General features: G+C 43.9%; 1 protein-coding gene across 3 annotated transcripts; it reads right to left on the bottom strand.

The window, feature by feature from the left end:
- On the bottom strand, positions 1 to 26,338 carry LOC107225372 (netrin receptor UNC5B). Of its 3 annotated transcripts, XM_015665817.2 has the most exons (12): positions 25,659 to 26,338; positions 17,410 to 17,696; positions 11,258 to 11,674; positions 9,785 to 10,066; positions 9,214 to 9,381; positions 7,594 to 7,629; positions 6,785 to 6,949; positions 6,551 to 6,592; positions 4,191 to 4,328; positions 3,567 to 4,064; positions 2,170 to 3,103; positions 1 to 1,061 (listed from the first exon to the last, which is right to left on the bottom strand). In XM_015665817.2, exons 2-12 carry the CDS (start codon positions 17,513 to 17,515, stop codon positions 890 to 892), a joined length of 2,958 nt encoding a protein of 985 aa, XP_015521303.1. In that variant the 5' UTR covers positions 17,516 to 17,696; positions 25,659 to 26,338; the 3' UTR covers positions 1 to 889. The 3 variants fall into 3 exon arrangements, with proteins under 3 accessions (XP_015521303.1, XP_015521304.1, XP_046593104.1); XM_015665818.2 differs by lacking the exon at positions 7,594 to 7,629; XM_046737148.1 differs by lacking the exons at positions 6,785 to 6,949; positions 7,594 to 7,629.

The following is a 26,338-nucleotide window of genomic DNA, read 5'->3' as shown; positions in this document are numbered from 1 at the left end:
TCTCATAATATAGTATACTCTATAATAAATCCATAATTTTCCGCCATATATACCCAATCGTCGATTTCTTTATTTCTTTTTTCTCATCTTTTTTTTAAATATTATTTACCTCTTTTTATTTCTTAAATAGTTTCCTGTAAATATTTTCATCTAAACGCATAGTTCTGTCTCTATATTTATTCGTTTTTTCGATTACGTAACATTTCATATAGCCTAAATTCATACCGTTTTGATTTCACTATATGTTAATATACATAATATAATATCGTATTGTATAATATCCAATAATCGCATGTTACTTTCGTCTATATGTACAAGCAGTGTGTATTGTATCACGCACAGTTAAGGCAGTGTTTTAAATCGAGTCCTCGTCACCCCAGCAGTCTCGATTCACGTTCTTATACACGTTACACGTCACCACAAACGTGTATTATTAGATTGTATACCAATAAATTTGCTCTAAATTACAATTGCAAGCAAAATTTTTTATTATCATCTCCCATCAACGAAAAAGTACATTCGTTACCTCTCCGTTGTTTTGTCAATCCGAAAAAGTGCATCGGCCACTCATTCCTTTCCGCCAATTTTTAGTCCGTACACGATTCACTCCGTTCGAAGAGTCTTTCTCTCCGTCGCATTGTATCACCCGTTAGCCAGAGGCCATCTGCTCGCTGTCATTTTCACATATTTCTATTTTTCTGTTTATGTAAATTTTGATAGAAATAGATAGCACGTCTTGATACCTCTCTGATGACGGCGTTGAAACACTCGAGATTCACCGTCCCGGATCGCGTCTCGAAGTTAAACATAGTCATATGCACTTGAGTGTCATTTCACAACATTTCACTTCTGTCACTAAACGCGTTTATCACCTCGTTTCACGAGCACCTCACAGCCATGGTCCAAGCTGGGCCTCAAGTATCGTCGCGGCATCTGTCCGTCCCATAACTCTGAGATGATTCAATAAGTCGGTGACTGCCGTCGGCTCGCGGTGTCTCGCTTCCCAGAGGTCCAGGATGTGTTCCGTGGGGCTGGCCTTGGTTGCAAAGTAGTTTATATACCTGGAACACAACGGACGGAAGCTGACCTTAGCACGGAATCTGGTCTGGCCAATCTAAACAAGACGCGCATCCCACGCACAATTCCGTTCCATTTATATCATAGCCTTCGAGTCAAATCCGAAGCTGAACCCTACTCAATTAATCTCGCTCAGGCATGTTGATGAAAAAACTTCTACCGAAAACGTTTCGAGAGGCGGCCCCAGCTCGCACCGAATTCATGATGGGAATACATTTTCAAGTTTCGCTCACACCGACCACCACGTCTCTCCGGCAAATTTATACCTCGGTGTTGATTCAGAGGATATATCTACCAGTGAAAAAACAATCGGGTATACGGGTACATCTAAATATTTCACCTCCGCGAAATCGAGGAAGCATAATTGATCTCCAAACAATTTATCACGCGTTACTAGAATAATTATGTACTTTCGACGGATTATTGATTTTCGGACATTCGCAGAACTTTACGATTCGAACTCTATTTCTTCGACAAATAATACGAAGTTGTTTTTTTTTTTTTTTTTTTCTTGAAAGTTAACGGATCTCATACCCATGAAAAGTTTCATGTGAACATAAACATTGAGTACTGAATGCGTGGTTGTTGCGCAGCTGCATGGTGATCATAAAACCATAGTTGTCACTCAACGGATTTATATTCCCTGAATCGCGAATGGTAGGATTTTGAAAGTTGATATAAAAACTGCAATTGCTAGGCACACTATTTGCCTTTAGAGTAATCATTTTTCTTTATAACCCATGAACTGATGCAAGTATTTCCAAGTGAAAGTAATGAATTGAAAGAAGTGACTTTATGCCATCAAATAACTGGCTACAACCCAATTCCGATCTGAAGTGAAGGCAGTAATATAAAAGACCTGATGAAGTATTTTTCATGGTTGATTTAAAACAAGTCAATTAGATCCAAAACCAATAATAGCACAAGTTAATAGCTCAATGTCCATCCTATTAAAAAAACACAAATCGGGACATGTTGTAGTTTTTCCGTTACAATTATGCCGTGTCGAAAAAATCACAATTTTACATCGCACAAGGATAAAAAAAATAACATACGTGTGCAAAAAAATTCTTTCAGATCAAATTGACTCACCTATCGACTTGAAGTCTCTGCGCTAACATTCTCCAGTCGTTCCCGAGGGCATTAGGCGGGTCCAAGCACTGGCACAGCTGTTTCCTAAGGGACCTGGTAAACCTGAATGGTCTCAGAGCAGCGGAGTCGGTGGTCGTGTTGTTGGCGTGTCCACTGCTGACCACGGTAACCTCTCTCAATGGTCTGGTCACGCTACCGGAAGAGACGAGCTGCTTCGCGCCGTCATAAACGATTCTGAAGACCTGTCGCGTGTCGGAATTTCCCTGGCAGACAAGGAGCTTGTAGCTCCTCGATGTGGAGGGTCCGAACGCACCGTCCAGGGTGAAAGAGACGTGCTGCCCGTTCTCTTGACAGTTCCAGACTTCCTTGAAAGAGATCTCCTGGTACTCGGTCGGAGATTTGCTCTGCCACTCGTTGCCCACTTCCTCCATGCTGATGCAGAGCGACTCCCCGTTGTCCTGATAGAGCAGCGTCCTGGGCTTGTCCAGGAGGTAGCCTCGGATCTGTGACTCTCTGTCGGTGATCGTCTTCATGGCAGCCTTCGTATCTTCGATGGCGTAAACCCTGACGCAGCACTGGTTTCCCTGGCTAGCGTAAAGCGCCAGTCTCAGCCTTTTGGTCGCTATCGTGTTCTGGCTGCTTTCACCGGCCAGAACATAGCCCCTCAGCTGCTCGGTAACTATGAAAGCCTCAGCGTGGTCAAGCTGCGTGAACAGCGGGGTATTTATGGTCTCATTTCCGAGGGTCAAGACGCGGGTCCAGGTCACTTGCTCCCCGGACACTTCGTCGAGGTCTATATTAGACGCCCATACGCTCAGCTCCCATGTGCTTGGGTGCAGCATCGCGCAGTGCTCGAACTGCAGGATGACAGGCTTGTTGAAAGATGCTGACGAAGGACCGCAGGTCACTACGGCTGACAACTGAGTCACTCCGTCTAAAGAGAATCACGTCATATTTGGAGAAGATAGTTTTCGGAGTACCGATACGAAATTCCAAAACTTGTGTCGACCATTTTCATCGACATTGAGATCGATTTTACAACAATAATTATTACAATCTGTGGTGGGTGTATTTTATAAACTGAAAAAACTGAATCTATTTAGTGCTTTCGGTTTATTATTGCGTACTACATCAAGAATTCGACGGGAAAGATTTCTTCATTCATCCGTCTCAAATTGTTCTGTGGATTTTTTCTGAAATAAATTGAAAATGGAGTAAACTTTGAACTCGCTCACTCGGATAGTATCGAATGTTTGAAGTCATAATTCCAAAGAACACGCGTTCAAAGCAATAAACCTAAGGGTGAAGAATAAGGTGATAATCAAGTCTTGGAATTTGGAAATTGAACTTCTCTCGGTTTCGCGTAATAAAGCCTCGGGCACGATGAAAGTGCTTACCAGGAAGTCTCGGCCTAAATCGATCCTCGTTTAAAACAGCGAGGTACAATTCTTCACGCAGGGACTTTGGAACTGAACCCTCTGGGACTGACATCGAAATCCCGGCGTCAGGAAGGACGAGTAAAGCGCCGCGAGTGTTAACGATTGCTCTGGCAACGTTTCCGGTCTCCAGTTTCGGTAGCCTCACCGTGTCCGAAGCGACGTTATAGGTCGAGTCCGAGGATGGGTAAGAGCTGGTCACGCTGTTCTCACTATCCGAATGGATTTGCTTGTCGCTGCAGGACTCCTGAGTGGATGTGCTGGGGGTCGGGGACATGGGGGATGGTTGAGGGGCGATCGAGAGGTGGGGGACGTCGTAGTGGTGCTCGGATAGGGACCTAGACATGGACAGTTTCGGATCGAAAGGATACTCGTAGCAGGCCGGAACCGTTGTGGCCGTGACGTCTGGCTGCAAGCTCAATTTTTTGTCCTGATCAGGAAAAAATTCGGGCTGAAAGTCTGCAATATTGAAAATTGAACTATGGTTTAACGAGGGTCCGATCGGTTTACCGCTTTATCCGAACTGCAAACTCGACATTCATTTTTTTCCCTCTACATCCCCGCCGGAGGAAACGAATTACTTACCGTTACGTGCCATCGAGTACAAGGAATGATCGCGACCCTTTCGCCTCAGCAATCTTGCCAAGAAAAACGCAAGGCCCCCGATCACGATACAGGCCACCGTAAGGCCCACGTAAAGCGCTACGTCCATCTGCCGATTAGCTGAAACAGAATACGATATCCATACTCACGTTGCTCAGGATCGCTGAGCTCATTCCGCTCCATTTCGTACGAAACGGAGCCACATATGTCTCAAGACTCCTATAAGTCCTGGGTCAGATCTTATCCACGAGGGATTGTCGCGCTTAAGCAAAACGGAGGGGAAGCTTTCGCGCCGAACTACTGAGCATCGCCGTGCTCCATTGGTTCCAAAACCATTTTCAACCCTGGTATCAGGTGGAAGCGTTTTCCTCCATTCGCTGAAACGAGTCTTGCAAACGTGGTTTCTGTCGAAACTCGGTAAACTTCATCGCATCGATCTTATCCGAGGTGAAGTGACTTTTCCTGTAGCGAAATAGATCGGTATACCTTGCATTTCGCCGAGTAGCATGCACATAAATCTACTCATTGTAAACGTGGAAGTGAACGCGGACGCTTCGCATACGTGTTTAAGTGGTTTTTCTCTGTAGCTGATTTATATGACATACCTACTTGTCTTTGTTTGGTTTTTGATTTGAGACAAAGAAACACTGACAAGAACAAATAACGGGTACGCCAAAGAATTATCGCAGAGCTCGATACGCAATATAATATAACTTATGATTTCACCAAGAAAACTTAATGCCGTAGACCTTTTACATAAACTTATTCTTGCATTTTGAAAAGGAGCTTTACTTAGAATCTATGAATAAATGATCTGAGAACTTTCCACTCCCGTTAACCCGTAGATCCATAATTCACGACCAAGAATTTCACCACAATTGTGCAATTTTCGTAATCTGAAGTGGGGAAAGTACGGAACGGTCATCATGCATCAATATATTACCCTTATCCTTCGATATATACTCATCTACAATTCTTAATCGTTGATTATTTGCATATATGATTAGTTTCCGCAACGGCGGGTAGAAAAAACGTACCCTCGTCTCAGTTAGAGGGCGGTGGTCTTCCAATTACATAATTTTCTTTAATACCAGTTACCCGCAGGGCAGACCGTATCGCGTGCAACTTTGATGTATACCGCTCGATAAAAACACCCTGTACCAATACGTATACGTGTACCTACCAGTAACCAGCTTCGACGATTTATAGACCCTGCCTACGGTCCGTCGAAGTCGGACCACGTCACGCAGGAAAAAATCGACGCACTGACGGTTTTCAATTGTTTATCGCATGCACCGCTACTGCTTCCCAGATTGACAGCGAGGGGTCGCTCGTCACAATTAGGCCGGTTTACGTTCTGATTTTCAATAATTAACGAGCCCCGTAATTAAAAGTAAATATCAACCAACGGAGGGAGCGAGCCACACGGCATTCACGAGAAAATTTCGTTCAGTTATTAACGAGGCCTGATTAATAAAGCCCCGGGTCGTTGAATCTTAAAGAAAATTACCCCCCAATCTGTGCAAAGTACCGTGAATTATTCCATTTGTTTGTCGAAGAATTGGTTTCTTTTTTCTTCTCTGGTAGGTTTCATTTTGTATTTTTTCTCACTCTTTATTTATTCAATGTATTTGATCACGGCTGCACTATTTATTCTGCAGGCACAACCCCGTGCATATCAAAAATCACTATTCAAGTTCAAATTTCAATATTTAAATAACTAGAAATATGTATATTGACGCAGGCCTTTGACAAATGAACGTAACATTGTTTAGACGTGAATCATATTGGTACCCGAAACACGCTTTAGCCAAGGTCCGTAATTTGATTGTCGTGAATTTTCCCCACTGCACGACACTTTGTAATTAAAAGTAAATACGAGGTCCTTGAACCTCCGATCTTAGTTTACACCGTCAAGTGATTACCTATTCAAGCTTCCATTTTCTTCAACCGTGGCAGTAATCAAATGCAAATATTAAACCTTTGGTTGAATAATCCGCGGGAAATCGTCACGGCGAAAATTTCATACGGAGGTGAATTTATCCGAACAAATTCAAGCTAATGACGAGCGACGGCTCTTCTCCTCCCGGCCTTGCGGTTCCCTTTAGGATTGAAGCTAGCAAGGGGTGATATGACGAAGATTATATTTTATCTTATCGACTAATTCACCGCGCAAACGAACCTCTGGGGATTGGATGACGCCAGGGTGGCATAAATTTGAATGCCATTGAGGAGCATGCGGCAGTGCCCCCTTTTGCAGGGAGTCTCCACCAGCCGCCGCGCGATAAGAACATTAATCCGAGTTATTGATAGGAATTATTTCCGTCGATCGAAGTACTCACCTTCTTCGGCTAGCTGAGCACCCCCGATCTTTGCACTGCCAACTGAAAAGCGAAAAATATTTTCGCGTTAATTTCCGTTCCACTGCACGCGAGCGCAAAGATCATTGGGCGTGGAACGAAGAAGCGATGAAAGGGGTTTTAAATGGAAAACGGGGGTATAATTTCGCGGGTGAAATGTCCTCGCTCACTGCTCCCGTTGAAATAGGGAGTCCGGAGATCAAAGAAGAAACTCACCGTTGCACATTCCGCCCGTGCAGTTGGCCGCACTGATGTCTCTGCCCTGACAAGGCCTTCCGCCATGACTCGGCGGCGGGTTGTCGCAATATCTCCTTCTGGTATATGAGCAGTCGCTTCCACATACCGACCAGCTCGACCACGTGGACCATCTCCCGTCAACAGCTGTCGAGGAAAATGTTCAAGGTATATTCAGTGCGCGGTCTTCGTGTATAATGTATCCGATGTAACTCCATTGCGATCCGGTTCTCTATTTTTCCGGCAAGTAGCGGTAGCGGTGCAAGGCAACCGGCTTCAAAGGGAGTCGGAAATTTATTTTCCTAAACGTTGGAGAGAAATACTGGTAAAATCTTAACGAGCGGGGTTGGATATCCAGCCTCACTTGCAGGTGTTTATTGTTAACGCGAGTGAATGGATCGCGATGGTAATAAGGAGCGCGGGGTACAAAGGCTTAAATAAATTGACTCCCGTTGGCATTGTGTATCGCGTGGGCGAGGCCCGCGTGCAACGTGCTTTGGCTCAACCATTATCATCGACAGCGCCGGTAGCAGTGGAGTTGCCTAACCCGACGATCAGTCAGAGTTGAACAGAAGCCCGTGTGGGTATAGACCTTGAGAAATGATGCTACGTGATTCTCGGTGGGCCGTTTGCCGTGTGAACAGTTCCGTCACGAAGCTCGGATTTCATTCGTTCATGTTCAACCGACCGAAAAAGCCGGGAGCTGTTTCAAGCCCTCCGGCTTACCGTTACAGTTGGCAATTGCTCGTCGAAATACGCGGACTCGGCTACCGTTTGGCTTAACCACTTACCCAGGGTGTTAGTGAACTGATCTTCTATCGCTCCGGCTGCTCCGTAAAATGAATGCATTGTGGGACAGATAAGCAATGTTACGCGTAGATATTATTCATTATTGTTAAACTTGGTTAAAATATTGCAAACCTGGTGACTTATTCGACCACGTATCACGTAATTTATTGAGGCTTTGAAATTATTCCTAAGTCTTTTAAACCAAGTAATGCTCTTTAAAGCAAGTCTAGCAAATATTGGGATAATTTTACTGACATATTCTATTTGCTTTAAGTAAATGAATCATATTTCCTTTATTTATTTATGGTCGAATTAGTCCCGAGATAGAAAAGTACTGCTCTGACAACATTCGGATGGGTATTGAATTATCAAGTTATGTCAGTAGTAACAAACCAGGAGTTCGATTCCTCGAAAAGAAGAGACGAAGTTGTTATACGACCATAGTGCGAAAAATTCTGAAAGTTGTAACTGAGTATAATGTGTATAAACTGATAATGGGAAAGTCATTTTTCCTGTAATTTTGGCCACTGCAAACTTTCATCACTACCATTCGATGTTTTGCGAGTTGAAAGGTGGCTTTTCCTTTCGCCATAAGAACTTTCTCGGCCGATGAAAAATCTCTTCGCTGGATTTTCAATTTTTCAGTTGTATTTTGAAATTCCCAATACATCAAGAATTTCCGCAATGGCCTGTACATCATGTTACAACACGACGAAACAAAAATGATTGCAGTAGCTAAACCTGAATTGCTAAATCAACTAACCGAATGAACATGTTCGCTTTAACACACAACGCTTTGTTTACTGATGGTCAGTAGAAAAACACATGAAAGAGGGAAAAAAGCTCGATTGGTTTCCCCCTTTTCGAAACGGTCACCTTCCTTCGTTTTTCAGCCTGATAGACCGATCGAAGAGTGCGACGCGGAAGGTTGAGGATAGCCGAGGGAATGATATGTGCAGACACGATTGGAAGTTGGAACGTCCAATTACACCTGTACGCGAGAGCACCTCTTATTTTATTAACGCCGGTCGGTGTGTCTGAGGGCGACGGTTCAAGCCTGGAGGAATTTAGTTGGCGCAAACACTCGTGTGCGGATGGTTTCCAGGAAGCATCGTTCAGTCGAGAGTCGTCCTGCGGTCCGGCAGACTACAAGTGCAGAGGAGATGCACCAACGGCAATTCCCGCCGTTCTTGCAGCGGCTCAGTGAACATGCATTGGCTATAAATCAACGAGTATTCGCAAAGCAATCATCGCGTGGTGCAGTCTTTGACAAAACCTCGCTCATGCAATCTCCCTCAGACCCATCGGCACCCGCATTTGCAAAACATGAATAGAGGAAATTGCTATCAGCCAGAGGAACCTGAATGCACCATGAACATTGTAGCGCGTTCTATACCGAAGCTCCGGTCATCTGACAAACTTCTGGTCCCTTTACCGGAATCGGAGTTCTTATGAGTCGCTCTAATGAGATGGGAATCCGATGCGACGATCATAAGCATTCACAAGAACACACGCGTTCGTTGCAAGCGTTCGAAATTGGACCCCCAAATTCTTTTGCCAACCGTATGACGTCGAGAACATGCAGATAGCGGTTAATAATAAAACAGACAATAGTCGCTCACCAGGGCATACAGTGTTGCAGTCGTTCGTCTGAATCGCTGGACCCTTGCAGTTATCGCCACCATTTAGCGGTGAAGGATTCGTGCATTTCCTTGTTCTTTTCTGACCAACTTTACCGCATCTCGAGTTGCAGTCTGACCAGGCCGACCAAGAGGACCATCCGCCGTTGACTGAAACAGAGTAGAAAAAATTTCTCGATTCATTTGGTTCATTTGACTTTTGGAATTAAACGAGGATCTCGTACGTCAGGTTTCTTCTACGGCTAAATTCTCGTAAAATGCTCATTACAGACAGGCGTAAAAACCGTAGGTAGTTTCGGATTTTCTAAGTGGTCTGAACGGTGTGAATTCAACCCGAATGACTTTCACACGCGCAGAGTCCCGCGATATGACTCACAAGAGTGACTAAAAACATCGCGGTCATAATTAAAGGCAATTGCTAACGAGCGTAAGAAAGGAATTACGAAATATCTAATTAAAAATCATTTGCTATTTGAGGCCAGCGTTCCCAATGGCCAAGTGAAGCCCTTTAACGTATCGCAGTAAAAGGAATGAGAAAATTTTGACTGCTTACCGTAGACAGTAAGGCTTGCAGGATCGCTCAGTCTCTTCGCAGCGATGTTCTCCGCTACACAAGTGTAATTTGCTTGATGACTGAGCTTTGCCTGACCCAAAAGAAGGTGTCCTTCACTCGAAATAAGTAATGTGTCCGTCGGCGCATCCAGCTTCACTCCATTACGGAGCCAGTCCACTCTTGGCGGTGGGACACCTGCGGGTGGAACGCAACGGATCTCCGTTCCTTGACCTACTTCAACCGAAACAGAGTACGGCGGGGACTCGAATTGCTTTTTCAAGTCTGAAACATGAGGAAAATGGATTTTTCCAGTTAACTTCACGCTATCCAATGGTGATTATCGGGGTGTAGGAAGATGAAGATGTCAACAGTGTGATCTGGGTTTCATTTTCAGTAAAGACGATAGAAGTGGTTCAAAGGTTTCCAATCATCAAGAGCTGGAGTTCCAGTCTGAGATATTAGTCAAGCTGACGTGTGGAAATCATTCCATTTTTAAGAAAATCGAGTAAGGTCAGTTCAACGGACTGCTAAGGTCCAGTTTAGTCTGTAAAGCAGCGCTCGAAACTGGCATTCATTAAAAATCTAAGATGCTTAACTCGAATCCGTGATGGTTATCGGAACCAAGGGCGGCCGTTTACTGCAGCGTCTAACGACGCATTAACGTTTCAGCATCGTCATCTGAGGACCGGTGGCTCCTCAGCGGACCGCACCTCGGGTCCGAGGGACTCTGTGCAGTCTGTGGCGAACATTAACCATTAGGTTAATGCATACCTCTCGTATAATAATTACAAAATGACTGTGCAGGCGGCGGTGCGCAGACTGGTGACCCGTCATCACGAATATTACGATAATGACTGTGATTAGATACGAGAGCAAAGCGCGACGCCCGCCATATTTCTTCCTACTCTTCCTCTGTCGCATCCGCAGATAAGAGCAGCGCTTGGATTTAATCGGCTCGACGAAGTAATTATTGTAATTACGGCTACCGGAGCCCCCAGCGCAGCGTGGAGCCGGGATCAACCTCTCTCCTCTTGTCCATTGCTGACCATGCTTCATCTCACCCACATGTTCTTTGAAGAGATTTTCTCGTCAAATGACAATATTCTTTTTTAGCCAAAGTCTCGTAGTCAATTGACTGTTCCACTCCTGGATAACACAGTATGTATTTCATCAAGTTTCATAAGTCGTATAACGTAGTGCACCAAATGGTTGAACATTCCTGAGGTCGGATGGGCACTAGACTTCAGGATTTCACAACGTCAAAAGACCACATCACTTCAATTGACTTAACGTGACATTGCAAAAAATTTCATGCGAAACTTTACACAACTTCACGTGACCACAAGTGACTTATACGTGACCTTACCTGACTTTTTGTGACTTCAAATATCATCGAAGCACTCTTGTCTATATTTTTGTCTATAGATATCTGATTTTATGAACGGTCACTTCATTGTAATATAATATACTTACAAGCTACGTCCAGTGAGGCAGGTTGACTCGTGATTTGCCCTGATCCCGACCATGCAACACATTCGCACTTGAACTTGTCCTGACCGAAGTACTCCTCGACCTGGTTCCTCGTCACGTCGAGTTCCACTTCGACTATCCTTGTCCCCGTCTGAGGGTCTACAAAGTCTGACGGCCGGGCGCCAACAGCACGCTCTCCGTTGCACAGAAAGTATATTTCCAACGCTTTTGCAGCCCTGCAGTGCAGCGTCGCTGGCTTACTCTTCACCACGTACGAGTCCAAGGGCTCAGTTAGGAATACTGGTAGTGAATCACTACCCCCCGAAATCAGTTCGGTGTCGGTCGCGATCGTTGCCGAGGGTATGTCATCCTCCTCCAAACCGTAGGCTCCATCGTCTTCAACGCCATCCTGATCTGCTTCTGAAATAGGAAAAAGAAACTTTGGTTGAAAAACTTTTCGCAAATGAAGTAGTTGAAATGAAATGTTCCTATCCGAAATGGCTGATCTGTCGGTTCGGGCTACTTTTCATACAAGTTTTTTCAAAGTCTAGAATTATATGTTCCAAAGAATACTGCGCTCCAAAGGGAAATCTGCACCGTCTGCAGTGGTTCACACGATGGACCGGTTTTTGGAATATAAATTTACCCGCAGTGATAGGCACTCGGGTAGGTGATTTGATATTCCCGGATAGAGAGTAGAGGCAGAATTTCCGGGAGCCTTATAGTGGCAACGTTAGGTTGAAAGCCCATGAAAATATATAACGGAGTCCAAACGGAACTGGACTGAAATTAGGTTTCCATCGAATTTCGATAACATGCCTGCACGTCTGTTTGTCCGCCTCGTCGACGGTGGCGATCACCGTTCATGAGCCCATGAACAGGAGAGAACGGACATTGAATAGCACATTATCACGCGCTTCCTACAAATCCATCCCTGCATGCGATCCATTCGCGTTCGCTCGGAGTTCTTGTTAGCCTGGATGGACATATCCGTCTAGTTAGTCGATCTGCGGTACGAACAGCGCACGTGGATGGGATGGAACTTGCGGACAAAGCTGTACTCGGAGAGAACCAAACCAGGAGCGGGAGGGATTCTGACATTGGATAGCGTATCTCTGCCACAGCACGGAGAGCCGTAGACCGCGGACCACACACGACGCCTCTTAATTAACAAAGGTACGTCCTACCGCAAGAGGTAGTCAGTCTGTGGGAGGAACGGAGCCTTTGGGATGGGGGTTTGTGGGGGACAGAGGGAGATCAAGAAACAAGGCCTTTCTTGTTTCCACTGAAGTCTCACGTCGTTCTCTTTTCGGCTATACCGGGGTTTGTTTGAAGATCGTCCTAGATGGTACTTCAATGACCGAATCACTTTGCATTTATTAAGGGTAGCAATTGTTTCTTACCTCTCAACGATCACTTGCGGCTTCTTTTTATTTCAACTCCGCGATTTAACGACGATTAACTTTGTTATAGCTTCTGAAGCGGTGTACAATGCCTTACTAAGCATTTCCTGTTTTCCGAGAAACGGGGTCGAGAAATTTTCTACTCATTTTACCGTGGGAAAACAGAATTATTTGCTACTTTATTGCCTTATAATCTTAGCAAATTCACTATCAATACATATGACTGGATGTTCTGAATTCAAGTTCAAGTAAATAGATGCTTCAAGTGTCTGCGTCAAATCTTCGCTAATCAGTTTTCATACATGCCACATGTGACATTGCAAGAGATGATCCGGAACTAATTCTGAGGTTAAAATATTCTGGTGAATCTTGTAAAACTACAATTTTATATTAAAAAAAATGTCTGTAACCACAGCATAAAAAGGTACGTACGATACTTTGTTCAATACATATTCTTCAAACTGCGAATAAAGGCATATTCAAATATATCGGTACCTACTGCTATTTCCTGGAGAGTTAATTAAGGCAGCAGGATCACGGAGCAAGTCAGGAAATACTCTTTTAAAAACCTTTCGAACGATGCAGCCAGGGTCTTAGAGGCGTCCCAGATGGTTGATACTTGATAGTAATTCCCTTCCAGTCTTTGTCTCTTCCTCTCTTTAACTACCACCGTCTCTCTCAGCTGGCTTGCGTGGTCGAGACAAAAACACGAACAAAACGAGGAACACAGAGGCGAAGTAGCTGAGCTCGAAGACGCGGTAGATAAGAGCCAATTTGTAGGGTACGCTTTGTCGATCTGGCTTATATGCGACGCGTTGAACCGCATGAATCAGATTCGGAAAGCTTTTACGGTCTGCAATAAATTAATGATGACGTGCATGAATGTACCGGGCCTTTCAAAATTCATCGCAGCTAAAAACTGAAAAAAATATCTCCCAACCGGGTTGGAAGTGTATTTTGCACCAACTTTTGTGGGGTTGATAAATTTTTGGTGGAATAAATCGTCAATTTTTTCCGACTACTGCATTCCCTACATCAAGATTTTTTTACAGCGTCTATCAGTGTCTTGACGAAGTAAATGAAAATATTTTTTTCATGCGCTCAAAGAGCAGATTGCAGCTTCGCTGAAGTTAGTGAATTAAAGAAACTCAAGCCTCTCTCGGGAGATCAGTTGAGTATCCCGGCACACCGGAGCTCGAATTTTAATTTATGCGACTGTTCTCGGTCAGGTTTCGAGCGACACGAGAACAGGAGAGCAATAAACCTTAACTCCGTTGAAACTTGGTCGGCGTATATTACGTTAGGTTCAGGGCAGAAGTTGAAGCTTGAGCTTGTGTTGGATATCGTCTATAGAGGTGTGCCTAATTCTTCATGAGCCGTTGAGAGAATTCAGGCGGGTCTAGTAGTCGGGGAGACGGAACCGATTACTATAATTAAAAGTCGCGTTCTTTAATTGTCATATCAATGTTGTATCGTCATTCAAGATAATCAGGCACATTGCGGACAATTGCGAACAGGAGATTAATTATCCCGATATATAATACGTTTGTAAGGTAAGCTGAGAGCCTTAGGACACGATGAAGATAGCACAAAACGTTTGCGTCGTAACAGCTACGGTACCTACGTTAGGCCGTGTAATTAACCGAATAACAGAATCAGATACAAGCTAGTCATGCCTAACCCCTGGAGTGCGCCAGGCTCACTCTGATATCGAAGGACCGATAACATCGATCCTGGCCGTTGTACAACTCGAGGAAGTTTTTTTTTTCCATAAGATTGTTCATTTTCCAATTAATTGCTAGCAGAACATTAACGAACTTGGTTTAGATGCATGAGGATTGAGCTATCTTGAAATTCAATGTGTCGAATAAAATTTATGCAGATAATGATAGTAACTGTATAATTTGAAAACATGTACCAAACTCCAGACAAGCAATTTCCTCATTTTTATAGCATTAGATCTCGTGACAATTGATGCTCGACAAGTTTGAATTTACCGTAATGGATTGTAGAAATGATGGTCATGAAATACCACAATGTTGCGGAAACTTTTTCAAACAATATAGTGCGAACGATGGTTCAATTCGTTAAACCATCCGACAAAATGAATATTCTTTGCTATCAATTTACCTTGACAAATAAACTTTACGGATGCATCCGAAAGAAGACAGGAGCCATAAGAATATTTTTCTGGAAATTTATACGTATGTGAACGTTATTATTTTTTGTAAATGTATGATTCAGAATAAAGTGTAACTATACAGATATCAAGAAAACAGATGGCTTTGATGGTATAGAAAATTTCATCTCTCACAATTCAAAGTAAAAAAAATAGCCATACTCGAAATAAACTAGGTACATCATGTATAGTTACTGTGGAGTTGTGATACCTAATCACACCGCTTCTTATATTCAAAAAGCTTGCTAATTTAAAACTAAGTAAATCTTCCCATTATCACCAATTGCAGCCGAATTCTCAGATAACGAAAGAATGTGAAACGGTAAATAGAGCGAATATACACACCCACTTTAATGCATCTGGTATAAAGTTTCGTTTTAAGTCTCGTTCGTCGAACAAGAGTCTTAACGCGTTATCGCGTCACGAAAGCGGCTTCGGTTGAAAATCGCTAATTCATTTCTACCGAGACTTTTATGAATTCGTTTGAGCCGTTCGCTCGTAAATAATGCATAAAGTTGCTGCTTTACTTTATTGTGTGATAAAATATTATTCGTGCAATTTGAAATCGTTCAAACTCACTTTCACCTCTACCCGTTGTCTTACTATTTTCCCAGATACGTATACAGCTTAGATGATACCATTCACACCGCTTGTAACTGTATAGTGGCCGTAAATAAGGTCTTTCTCTTTCTCTTTTCTTATTACGTTGAAAGCAAGATAAATAAGACAAGACGAATCCGTAGAGATTTCGCAGCGTTTCGAAAGGTATCAAGATTGAACGGGTTTCTTTTTTCCAAAGCACGAGGGAATAACCCTTATTTTTTCTTGCCCTCCTTCAACGTCACGCTTTGTGCATGCATATATGCACCCACAAACGCGAACAAAGTTTTGCGATAATTCGCCTCGGTTTGCGACCGGCTTTGCGTTTGATTTATGATAATTAAAGCTGACCCGACCTTTCATCGGATGCTGCACGACTTTGCAGCGAGCGCAAGAGTCTCGTTTCACGAAGAACCTTCTCCTCTTCCCAGCAGAATGTTGATGAGACCACGCTGCGAGAGGAGAAGCGGGGAGGAGATAAGGAGAGCTGCGTCTCCTGACGAGATCGTTGCGCCCCGTAACCAACCGCGTAATTGCTTGCCTCACAATTTCCATGCAGTCACGCGTTATCCACCAAGCAGTTATGTATTCATTAATTCGCTTGGACGCTGGAATTTCTACACCCCGAAAAAACACCCCTGGTTCTTCGATTTTAAAGCACCGACGGTGCAAAGCGCAGAAAGAGAAAGGATGGACAGAAAAACGTATGCCTCGACCTTATGCACTCAGTTTTCAAAATCCACGAATTATTTTCATTCTGCTAGAAACAAACTTTCGCAGAATTTCAAGCATTATGCTCAACAGTTGCAGTCACTGATCTTTATGTATGGCCCATGACAGCATTAAAGATTAACGTATTTGAACAGTGGCAGAGATAAGAGACGAGAGTGAAGACTGAATTCCAGGACCACAAGGATCCCAGTGAAAAAGAAATTTAATGACAGTGTGGGTACTCATAGAACCAATCACCCCCCTGCAGATAGACTTACTTCTGCAAAGAAAGGTAAAACCATTCATCACTCGCTCACGACAATAATTAGTCGGCTCCTCATTATTTCTCATTTCTCAGAGGCGGTTTTCAAACCAGCTCACTCGAGTGATCCATTATCAGTCTAGGTCTACGACTTGCGATTGGACAAAAAAAATTTTCTTCGAATGTATTATAATAACCGCTCGGATGTTCGGAGAAAGGCTTTCAACTAACTCTCTTTGCGCAGGGTGCATTAAGTTGAGAAGTGATCAGAAGGTGCGAATGTGGCTAGTGAATGCGATAAGTGGAGCGACTGATGAGCGCGCCGTACTCGCGGTGCGTTAATACACACATAGTGCAAAAGCTGACGGACAGTGAAACGCGGGGAAATCTCCTGGGGCCCATTTATCACCGTGACGGTATAAATTAGAAAGAGATGGACAGCTCGCAAATAAAAGGTTGAGGCTCGGTCGAAACGTTTGAAGTGTAGCCACAGTTGAGGGACCGGAGATGATTCCAGAGGCTGGAAAATAGATCGACTTGGGAAATGAAAGGATAAGGTGTCTGACGGTTGTATAGTTTGGGTGACAGTAAACGAAGACAAATCGTGCTGCTTGAAAAAGCGGCGCAGGATGTTGTATCTGGCGAAATTCTACTCAAGGCTTCAAGACGGGCTTATAAGCCATGGCAAGCATATAAATGAGAGTATTCTGATTACCATTGCGGCATTGACTTTATTTTGGCACACATTGTCGCTCGGTTATAACAGTTATTCGCTTCGCCGTTGCCACTCTGTAAATATTGTGAACACAATATTCACGCCTCACGAGTGTGGCGTGACAGATTTCTTCAACCGATTGTAAGCCTACAGCCACTGAGTTATACCTAAGCTCGATTGTCCGTGAGGTTGCTGAATGAGGCTTTGTGCATAAAAAGAAGAATGGAGACTAGACTTGAGCTAGTGAATTGAATCGTCACCGTAAACCCTGTTGTAGCTACTCACCTTCGACTGAGCTGAATGGATGAACCTCGGGCAGGACGAGGAGAAGGTAGAACACCAGGAAGAGAGAGGACAATCTGGGCTTCATCGTGAATGCCAGCGTTGTCATTTCTTCATTTTCAGTTCAATTCTATAGAAGCAGATTGAACAGTCACTACCAACCACTACAAGTGTCACTGCTCACTGCACATCGCGTTGTTTGTTTGTTCACTTCAACACCAAGAAACAGACTTGGAATCAACGTTGTCGAACTGCACCGGAAGAGCAAAGTCAGTCCTGGATATTTCTATCTGTAACAAAAAATTTCAAGAAACATCGTGAGTGGTTTAATTATTTTCATAACCAAAGGGCTAACAATTGCGTCAAAGTTCATCCGTAAGGGAGAATTAATTGATTTGAATCGTGTTAATTGAGGGTGTTAATTGAGCTTCTCGGCAGGAAGGGAACACACTTTGGACGGTGGGGATTGAAATCATGTCGTTCACGGAGTAACTTCTGAAGCCATTCATTGATTGCTGAATTCCCTTTTTTCACATTGTCTTTCTCGTCTTGGCAATAAAATCTTGGGTTGCGCATTATAAAAACGTACTATAACAAGGCCACCACTATGCATGTAGCATTCATCGAATCACCATAAAATCCTTAACGATTTTTTCCCTTTGCAGATAGTATAAGCTTCCGGACAACGCAGAGTGATTTGCTTAACGGATGTGAAATAAACTTAAACTGTGGTTGAATTATTTGTGTAGCCATCCCATGGCCGCTCAGCTTGGAACTAATATAAAAGTTTTGATAGCACAGCAGAGCAGCGGCAACGGGGAGAGGGGTGAGAGAACGGAAAATTCCGTGTTGATGATAAAATTGCTAGACGGTAAGTTAAAACCCCGCAAATTGAAGTTGCAGAAGCTTTGACAGTCTCGCTCTACAGAATTATAAGCAAGAGTACTCCTTTGACCGTGATAATGCATGCGAAATGTGTAGGAACCGCGTTATCCCGAGTTACCCGTGCTCGCCGAGTCACGGAGTGTAGTGCGCTGTATGTGTATACGGTATACATGCATATACAATTTTAGCTCGTCTGAATATTTATACAGTCGCGGTCCGCGCAGTGCAGCGATGCCTTACGGCAGCTGGTACACCCCCTGTTATTTAAATTATTTTACTTCTGCTCTTCTTCCCCACATTCGGAGCCCCGGGTAACCGGGATTACTTTAATGTTCGGCGCTTCGGCGGAGAACTGGAGTTTCCAGCTCCCCGGATATTGCCGTGTAAAATAGGTGTTACAACCGTTTTGCCCTGTAGAAGTTATTTCGAGTAGACATTTCACGATTCTTATTCCCTCCTCGATTCCATCGCACCACCGATGCCTTGACGACTTTCGAAATTGTATACTCACGTCGTAAAAAGGTATATAAGACCCAGTGGGTACGCCGGGACGGTGGCACGAGCACCGTCTCGACGCCTGCGACTTATTGCCGGTAAATTGACACGCGTTTACTGTATACACATGTAAAATAAAACCGGTTAAGTCTAAAAAATATTTTCAAACTGGTTAATTTCTTGTGTCAATCGGCCCGGCGTTCGAAGGGGACCTGAAGTCAGCTGATTAGAACGTTCTTCTTCTGCCTTGTTGTTACAGAGAATTTCCCTATCTCAAACAAATTCTCGATCCTTCACACTATTACCTCGTTTGACTTGAAAACTAAAATTAGGCGGTTGGAATTCTTGTTTTCTCATTTCTTCTTTCTTTCTTATTTGCTGACTATGTACATAACTAATTGACGCAGCGCGTGTGTGAGCCTCGGGCAGGTGGTAGACCAGAGCTGCGGAATGGCCTATGTATATGAGTCGTCCCCGCCAGGTGCAGTGCGTGGATTTGACGAGTTCAAAAAATTTCCCGCACTTGTACCAATTTAGTTCGCGGCGAGTGAAACCTGTTTGACGGCGAGCTTTACGTACAAGGTACTGGCACTAATTTATCTCAGCCTTATCTCAAGCTCAGCTTTAATTACCGAGCGAGATAATTAACGGTACAGATTACATCTATCGCCTGGGTTCGTTCGTTATACTATCCCAATCAAACGCGACTTTCCAATCGAATTCAGGTCACGTCACTGTTGTGCCAGGACTGATACTTTAATCGCATGCCTACCAGACACTGATTATCCCTGCGTGCTAACCAAACTGATCGTCAATCGACATCGTCTCTTCGACTTGTCACAATACCTGCGCATCCGGAGATACCAATTTACACGCGTCGGATCAATGAGCTGTCGTCTAGTCAACGCTCAAAATACGTCGAACTGAAACATCAAGTGTCTCCATCTCAGCCATTCGACCAGGTGGATACGCTCTTTGATTCAGCTGATAATTTCCAGACGCGATGAATCTAACGCCAACCGTCGAGCGTCGACGTTGGCATTCACCTTCATGAAGTTTCAAAAGATCGGAACGTGTGACAAAACCCTCACCGGCTCTTGTCGATCAATAATTAACCGAGACGAAGGGGTGCAGGCTACACACACGCTGACGTTCAACAGCAGCTGATGTTCCTTTCACACGATACCGGGGCGTTGCTGCGAGTTGACAAATTTTTTTGTCACACAGCCTGACGTTGTTCTGAGCTCGATATTGCGACAGAAAACAGTTTACCTTAACTTCTCTTCAACATAGCTACGGCAGTAACGACTAAAAGGTGTTGCACCAGTCCGTGAACTACGAGGCACGGTTCAAACTGGCTGTAATCCGAATTGTCCCCGAGTTCCATGCTGTGCCCTTCCAAAAATTTTGGAGCGGTTCTAAGATATAGCCATTTATGGACAAGGAGCAGCTAAGGCCCGCGTGACGACAAAGCATCTTGATGTTTGTGAAGAAGAAGAAGAAGAAGGCGAGGCTAGATGCAGCTGTGACTTCCAACGGCGAGCGTAATACGTGGATAATGTGTGTCCCTGGGTCCGGCGGGCCCGAATATGAACGGCAACAGCATTCATAGGACGTGTAATCTATGAGAGATCTGAAATATCCCATCAACAGAGATTCCCCATTGGTTAAGCCGTTGATCCAGGATTAAAACTCAATTTATAAACGGTTCGCGGTTGTATTACGTACTCAAAAGCTTAAAATACATACTCCAGAACAGCGACGGCAGCGGTAGTGCCATTGTGTTTCATTGGACACATGGCATTTCACAGTGCAGTTGGCTCGAATGGCCAGCTGACTCTCGGTACAACAGCCACGGGGCCAGAAAGCTGCCGCGGCTTGGTTCCATCTACCGATCGGATCTGATATCTTTCTTCCGATGCAAACCGCGCTGCTCGGCTATTGTAACACGCAAATAGGTACTTCCACTTGCCCCGTAACAATAAAGGCACCGAAGGGTTCGCCGAATCGAAATCTCGTTCGAGAAAATCCAAATCTATATCAATGAATGAATCGCTCCGGCGTTCCTCGATCCAAAATTCAAATTTCACGTGCTTCAAAGTCTCTCTTATTGTTAGTCCCGGCGTAAAAAAGGGTATGCTGAAATTCACATACTGTATTGTAACAGTTGGATCTACTCTCTGAGTACAAGGATCGGTCTTATACTGTATAGAATATTGCACCATGCTTGTTGAGAGAATTGTGTTATAGTATCAGAACAATCGCCGTACTGTTACGGTAAATCCAACTGTTACTTTACTCTGTATATGAATTTTCAGTACACCCAGTTGTTTCCCAACATGGCTATGGGAAAGATCTTAATAAAAACCATCAAACCCTTTTCTCCCTACCTGCAGGTATACAAAATCAGGTTGATAAAAAGGACGAATTGGCTACCGGTTTTCGGCTGACTCTATTCAACAGTCGATATTTTTTTCTCGTCATCTTCTCCTTCTTATTCCATTTTTGTAATCCGAGAAGATTACGGGGTGAAATAAACATGTCAACCATGGGGGCTGTGGGTTAGCAGCGTCTTTATGGACCATACATTTGTCCCGTGGAGGTTTCTTCTCCACCGACCGATTTCGTGCAGATAACGTCTTCTCAACGTTGTCACGAGCAGATGTGGCCAGATGTGTCCTTAAATCTTCCACACTTACGTCTAAATCTTAGATCCTAGGATACAGTTATCTCGAATTTAACGCCTGACGGGTCAGCAGAATCTTTTTTCTTCTACTTCTCAGTACATTTCACTGTCAGACGAGACGGTGCGTCCAAGGTTTATCGTTCAAACCTACCGAATTGAACGAATCGGTTATCCTCGCGTAGTTGCAAAAGAAACTCGGTTCACGTTTATGTATAAAACTATATTGAGCCGTAAAAGTTGTCTCGATGTTTGTGATTTGTGCCTAGATTTTAATGCCAGCTTGATTAGGTCCAAATGGTTTTATAGAAACAAAAATATACTCATCCGAACAGGTTTCCTATCTGTCCCAGCCGTAAATATGTCTCGCATTTACGGTGGGCTCATAGTTCCTCACGTTTACATACGTGTATATACATATATATTTGTATATATGTACATATTTTACCGTTTAGACTACAAATAAATAATTTCACGGCTGCATGTGAGTTTGATCAAAGCTTCTGGCTCTTCGTCCGCGACGCCGACAAAACCAGCGGAGCCTGAACTGAAAGCAGCAAGACGTCGCGACGCGACGCGATGCGTCTGAAAAACACACAAACATTCAAACGGATCCTGAGGGTGGAGTTTCGGGGTTTCAGGGGAGGAAAATAAAAATATATCATTCACGCCGGAACCCCGTTGGGACAGACCTAGGAGAAGAACCTAAAAATCTACAAAGCGCATTCTCATTTCCCATTCATCTTTCCATTTGATTTGACCCCGCAGGTCGAATTGTCGGCATACCCAGACGCGGCTTAAATCGATCCTCAAATTACCCGGGCGTCGCAAGTATGCATGCGTGATCAAGGGACTCGGTAGAGCCTCGAATAGACAGCTGAAAAAGAGTGTGAAGCCACTTAGAATTCTTTTTCCCTGCACGCGTGATACGTTGTTGAAATATGCGTTACATCGGCGACGAAACGGGGAGAGGAAGACAAACGAAGAACGAATCAATGAGACCAACGATTTAAGACGCATGAACGAAACCAAGATGGCGACGCGCATGCCAATGTCCGCTGCAGATGGGGGAAATAAAAAATTTGTGGAAACGCAATCAATGAGATCATTCACGATGTATGAATTTTTATGCTCTGACAGACGACGCTCTTTGTGAACCACTCGAAGCTGGAGAAGAGCTGCAGTGGCAGCAGCAGGAGCGCAAGAAACCACCATGGACGACAAACAAGTCGGACAAATGGAAAAAGAAGAGGGAAAAGAACGCGAAAGGAACTTGCACAAGAGGGCTGGCCCTTGACTGCTATCCATTGATACTTTTATTGTCAAAACCACGGGAAACCATTCAAGTGTGAATTGCCAATTCCTCCATCATTCGAGGTGCGTACGTTTCGCCTTTGTCGAGTACGCAGGTAGCCCCATGTTCTCACGGAATACACCGACCAATATCCGAATTCTGATCTCCTCAGCAGATGTGGCGATCTAGTCACTGGCGCCAGGTGCATCCTCACGGACGTTCTCGATTTCAATGAACTTCGCGTGTTGGAGGGCGCGAGTATCGAAAAGTGCCTATCGAAGCATCTCAAGAGGAATCTTACTGGAAAACCCCAGTAATTTTTGGAAATTACTCGTATTTCAAAGCGATGGTCGATTCTTGAACTATTTCAAGTGTGGACATACGTCGTTTTATTTTAGACAGAGCTTGTACAAGCTCATATCTATTGAACACTGTTTTGACCAATGCCAATCTTCTACGCAATGGATATCTGGAACTCATGTGGGTATTCGCTTGCATTGTCTTTCTTCTGTTTTCTGTCAAGGCACGATAAGCGGAAATCAATCATCTCTGTGATCGAAATCTTCTTTTGCAATGAAAGAAAGAGACTGAAGTTAGCAACGTTAACGTAACGAAACGAGGGGGGAAAAATCTACAGTTTTGCAATTTTATAGTAATTGTAGAAGTTCAGTTTTCTAAATATGAATATATTTTTCCTCATTATAATTTACCATATCATCAGACATTCCTAAAATTGCGAAATAACGATTTTTCCCGAAACGTGAATCGTTAAAGTAACGTTAACAACTTCATCTTCGTATGGAATAGTCACCTAACGGTCTTTACTACATAATTCTTTCAACGGTGCTGTTAACGTCTTTGTAACACATTTCCAACTTGATTCTGTGGGATTTTTAAACATACTACAATTCCCTAAATTGAATCCATTTCATCTTTGAGGTGATCCTAAAACGATTCTTCCATTCATTTATACTATTCGCCCGATTGCGTGGACCAAATGAGATTCTAATTGGATTAGAGTCTTCAAAATGTGATTTCGTTGCCTGAAATTATCGTCGCTTTGGAAGTGACGAGGGCTACTTTGCATGGGCTCAAACCTACCGAGGGTGTGAAAATCCGAAGGGTGATACTGCGTGATCCAACCTCACAGATTTCCGATGCATTGTCAACGCAACTTGTCTTCCGCGGCATCGCCTTGAAATACCGAACCCTTGAAGTGTATTATGTGTACCGAATAACGGTTCAACAGTCAAGATTCATGACGGAAAAGCAAATAAAAGAAGATCAAACACCGGGAGTTGAAATAAAATAGTAACAACCATGAGATTTAAAGAGAACCTTCCGCGACGCAGCGTAGGTATATCTACTCCTACTTCTCGCCGGCTTTCCCGCGCTGGTTTGCCGCTCAATAAATTTCACCCCGCGTGTGGGTGTTATTTCGGACTTGAAGAAAAAAGGAGGAAAGTGAAAAAGGACTCTTTTCTGCCTCTTCAACCGTGTCTGTCCCCGTATACTCGATTTTCTAATTCTACATACGTGACCTTTTTCCAAATTCATTCGGCGACGCACATCCAACGTACTTTCGACCCCCCCCCCCCCCCCCCCCCCCGCCCCCTCACTATCTCTCTCTCTCTCTCCCTCTCTCTTCATCTATCTATCTGTGTATCTTTATTTCTCTATTTTTCTATACCGTCTCCCGTGTTCGGGGGGGTTTTAACTACTCCGAGCTATCTTTAAGAGAAGAACTACGTCTTTTTAACCGCGCCTATCTTTGCACGCCTATCACGTCCCAAGCACTTCCTGTTTGGCACGCTCTTAGGGGACCCCGTAGGCGTGCTGTTTTTTTTTTGTTTTCTCTCTATTCATCTTTCTGTCCCGAAAGAAAGAGACAAACAAAATCGAAGATTGAAAGAAAAAATTACAATTTCATATTTCGATCCTTCTTTTTCCGCTCCCTTCCCTCCCTTATACCCCCTTTCTATAGCTTCCTAATTTACATTTCGTGCGGTTTCGCTTCGGACTTCGGTTCAATTCGAGCGCGTCCCGTGTTCAAAAATCAAACAGGATTTCCGGCGTGGCGCGTGTAAAATCCCATTTGTATAATTCTATGTAAATTGTACCGGATTTATTGCGTTTGACTAGCGCTACACGGTCAAAGGCTTAGGCACCCTCCAAATCTGCAAACGGTAGCCGCGCCGATGGACCATACCTGCGGAATTATCGGCTTTGATTTATCACCCGGTTTTCTCCGCCTCTCTCTCTTTCAATACTGCTTTCACGCATTTGTTACGCCAATATGGGATCGTCCGCTGTATCATACGGCAAACACCGGCCTAATTTCATATTCCCGCAGAAAATCGCAGCTCACGTAACGATTATATTATTTTCAACCCCTGCTGAAACGACAGGGGAAAAGACTGAAGCGGGCCTCTTTAATGCGTATAATACGTTTCCTGGAGACCTAGAAGTCTAATGGACTACTATTCTTTCTGCTTTTTCTATCCCTCGTCTTTAAGCAACTCAATTTTCTACGCCAAGTTAGAACCTCCTGATACGCAGGCGATGATTATCGGAGTTGAGAAAGTATAGGTACGTTTAATTACCCCGACGCAGAGATGCATACTTTACCGGTAATTCTCGTCTTCGACAGCTGCGTGACCCCGACCGCGATAAACGAGGCATTATACATACATATTTTGTTAGGAAACCTTAGAGAGAGAGGTTCGTTGAATTTTAATGCTGTGCACATGATGCCGGTCCTGTTTTACAGCGGTAAAGAAAGAGAATGAGAGTTTTCGGATGGGAAGGAGATACATAAGCGCGGTTCACTTTCACCTCATAATTACGTGCGGAGAGGGGTGAGAATATTTGCGTTTATAATGGGGATTTACTTACACAAGCTGTTAGCAGCCGCCAGATAGAGTATCCATTAATTTGCTCGTGTATTTGTCGTACTTGTTTCAAATAGGTATCACTTCACTGAGAATATTCACTTCTCACGTCTCGGCGTGAACACTGAAGCACGTGATTTCCTATCTACTCCTGTCTATCGTTCCCTCAATATTTCAACAGTGCAACGCGTCGTTTGAATTACGCGCTTATTGTCGGATCATCTTGGATCTTTTCGTCCGTAGCTCCCGTTTCAACTTCAATAACCGAAGCAACGCGTCGTTTTCCTCACCATCGGGAATGCATAAAATCGACGACTGCAATCCTTCGGTCTTCCTGGATCTTCTTCAAATTTATATCCATCCACTCGCGTTGTTCGCTAAACCGAATCAAAGCACGCTTTGAACCTCCCGAATTTCCTTCCATATAAATTCAGACTCAACTTGTCCTCAGTGAAAAATTACAAAAAACTAAATTCGGATGTAAATTTCTTCGAGTAAAAGAAACGGAAATCACGATGATGAGTTCAAGTCTTTTTCGAAGATAAATAAACGCGAGTAGCGGTCGACGATTGGCGGCCAACCGAGGTCTTCATTGCAATACAATCAACCCTTGGTGCGGCACGTTTGAACGCGTTAGAGCGCAGAGCAACCCCTCGAACGATGTTAGCATGCGCGTCCGCCGCG

Source organism: Neodiprion lecontei, chromosome 1 (genome assembly GCF_021901455.1).
Source record: "Neodiprion lecontei isolate iyNeoLeco1 chromosome 1, iyNeoLeco1.1, whole genome shotgun sequence".
Taxonomy (NCBI): Eukaryota; Metazoa; Arthropoda; class Insecta; order Hymenoptera; family Diprionidae; genus Neodiprion; species Neodiprion lecontei.
This window is presented reverse-complemented; position numbering and strand designations above follow the sequence as displayed.

Bases quoted from the DNA above. Each gene is read 5' to 3' on its own strand.
- LOC107225372 (XM_015665817.2), bottom strand. From the start codon at position 17,515: ATGACAACGCTGGCATTCACGATGAAGCCCAGATTGTCCTCTCTCTTC. The intron at 9,382-9,784 runs GTAAGCAGTCAA...ACTCTGTTTCAG, and splicing joins TGCAAGCCTTACTGTCTACG to TCAACGGCGGATGGTCCTCT. The intron at 3,104-3,566 runs GTAAGCACTTTC...GATTCTCTTTAG, and splicing joins ATTTAGGCCGAGACTTCCTG to ACGGAGTGACTCAGTTGTCA.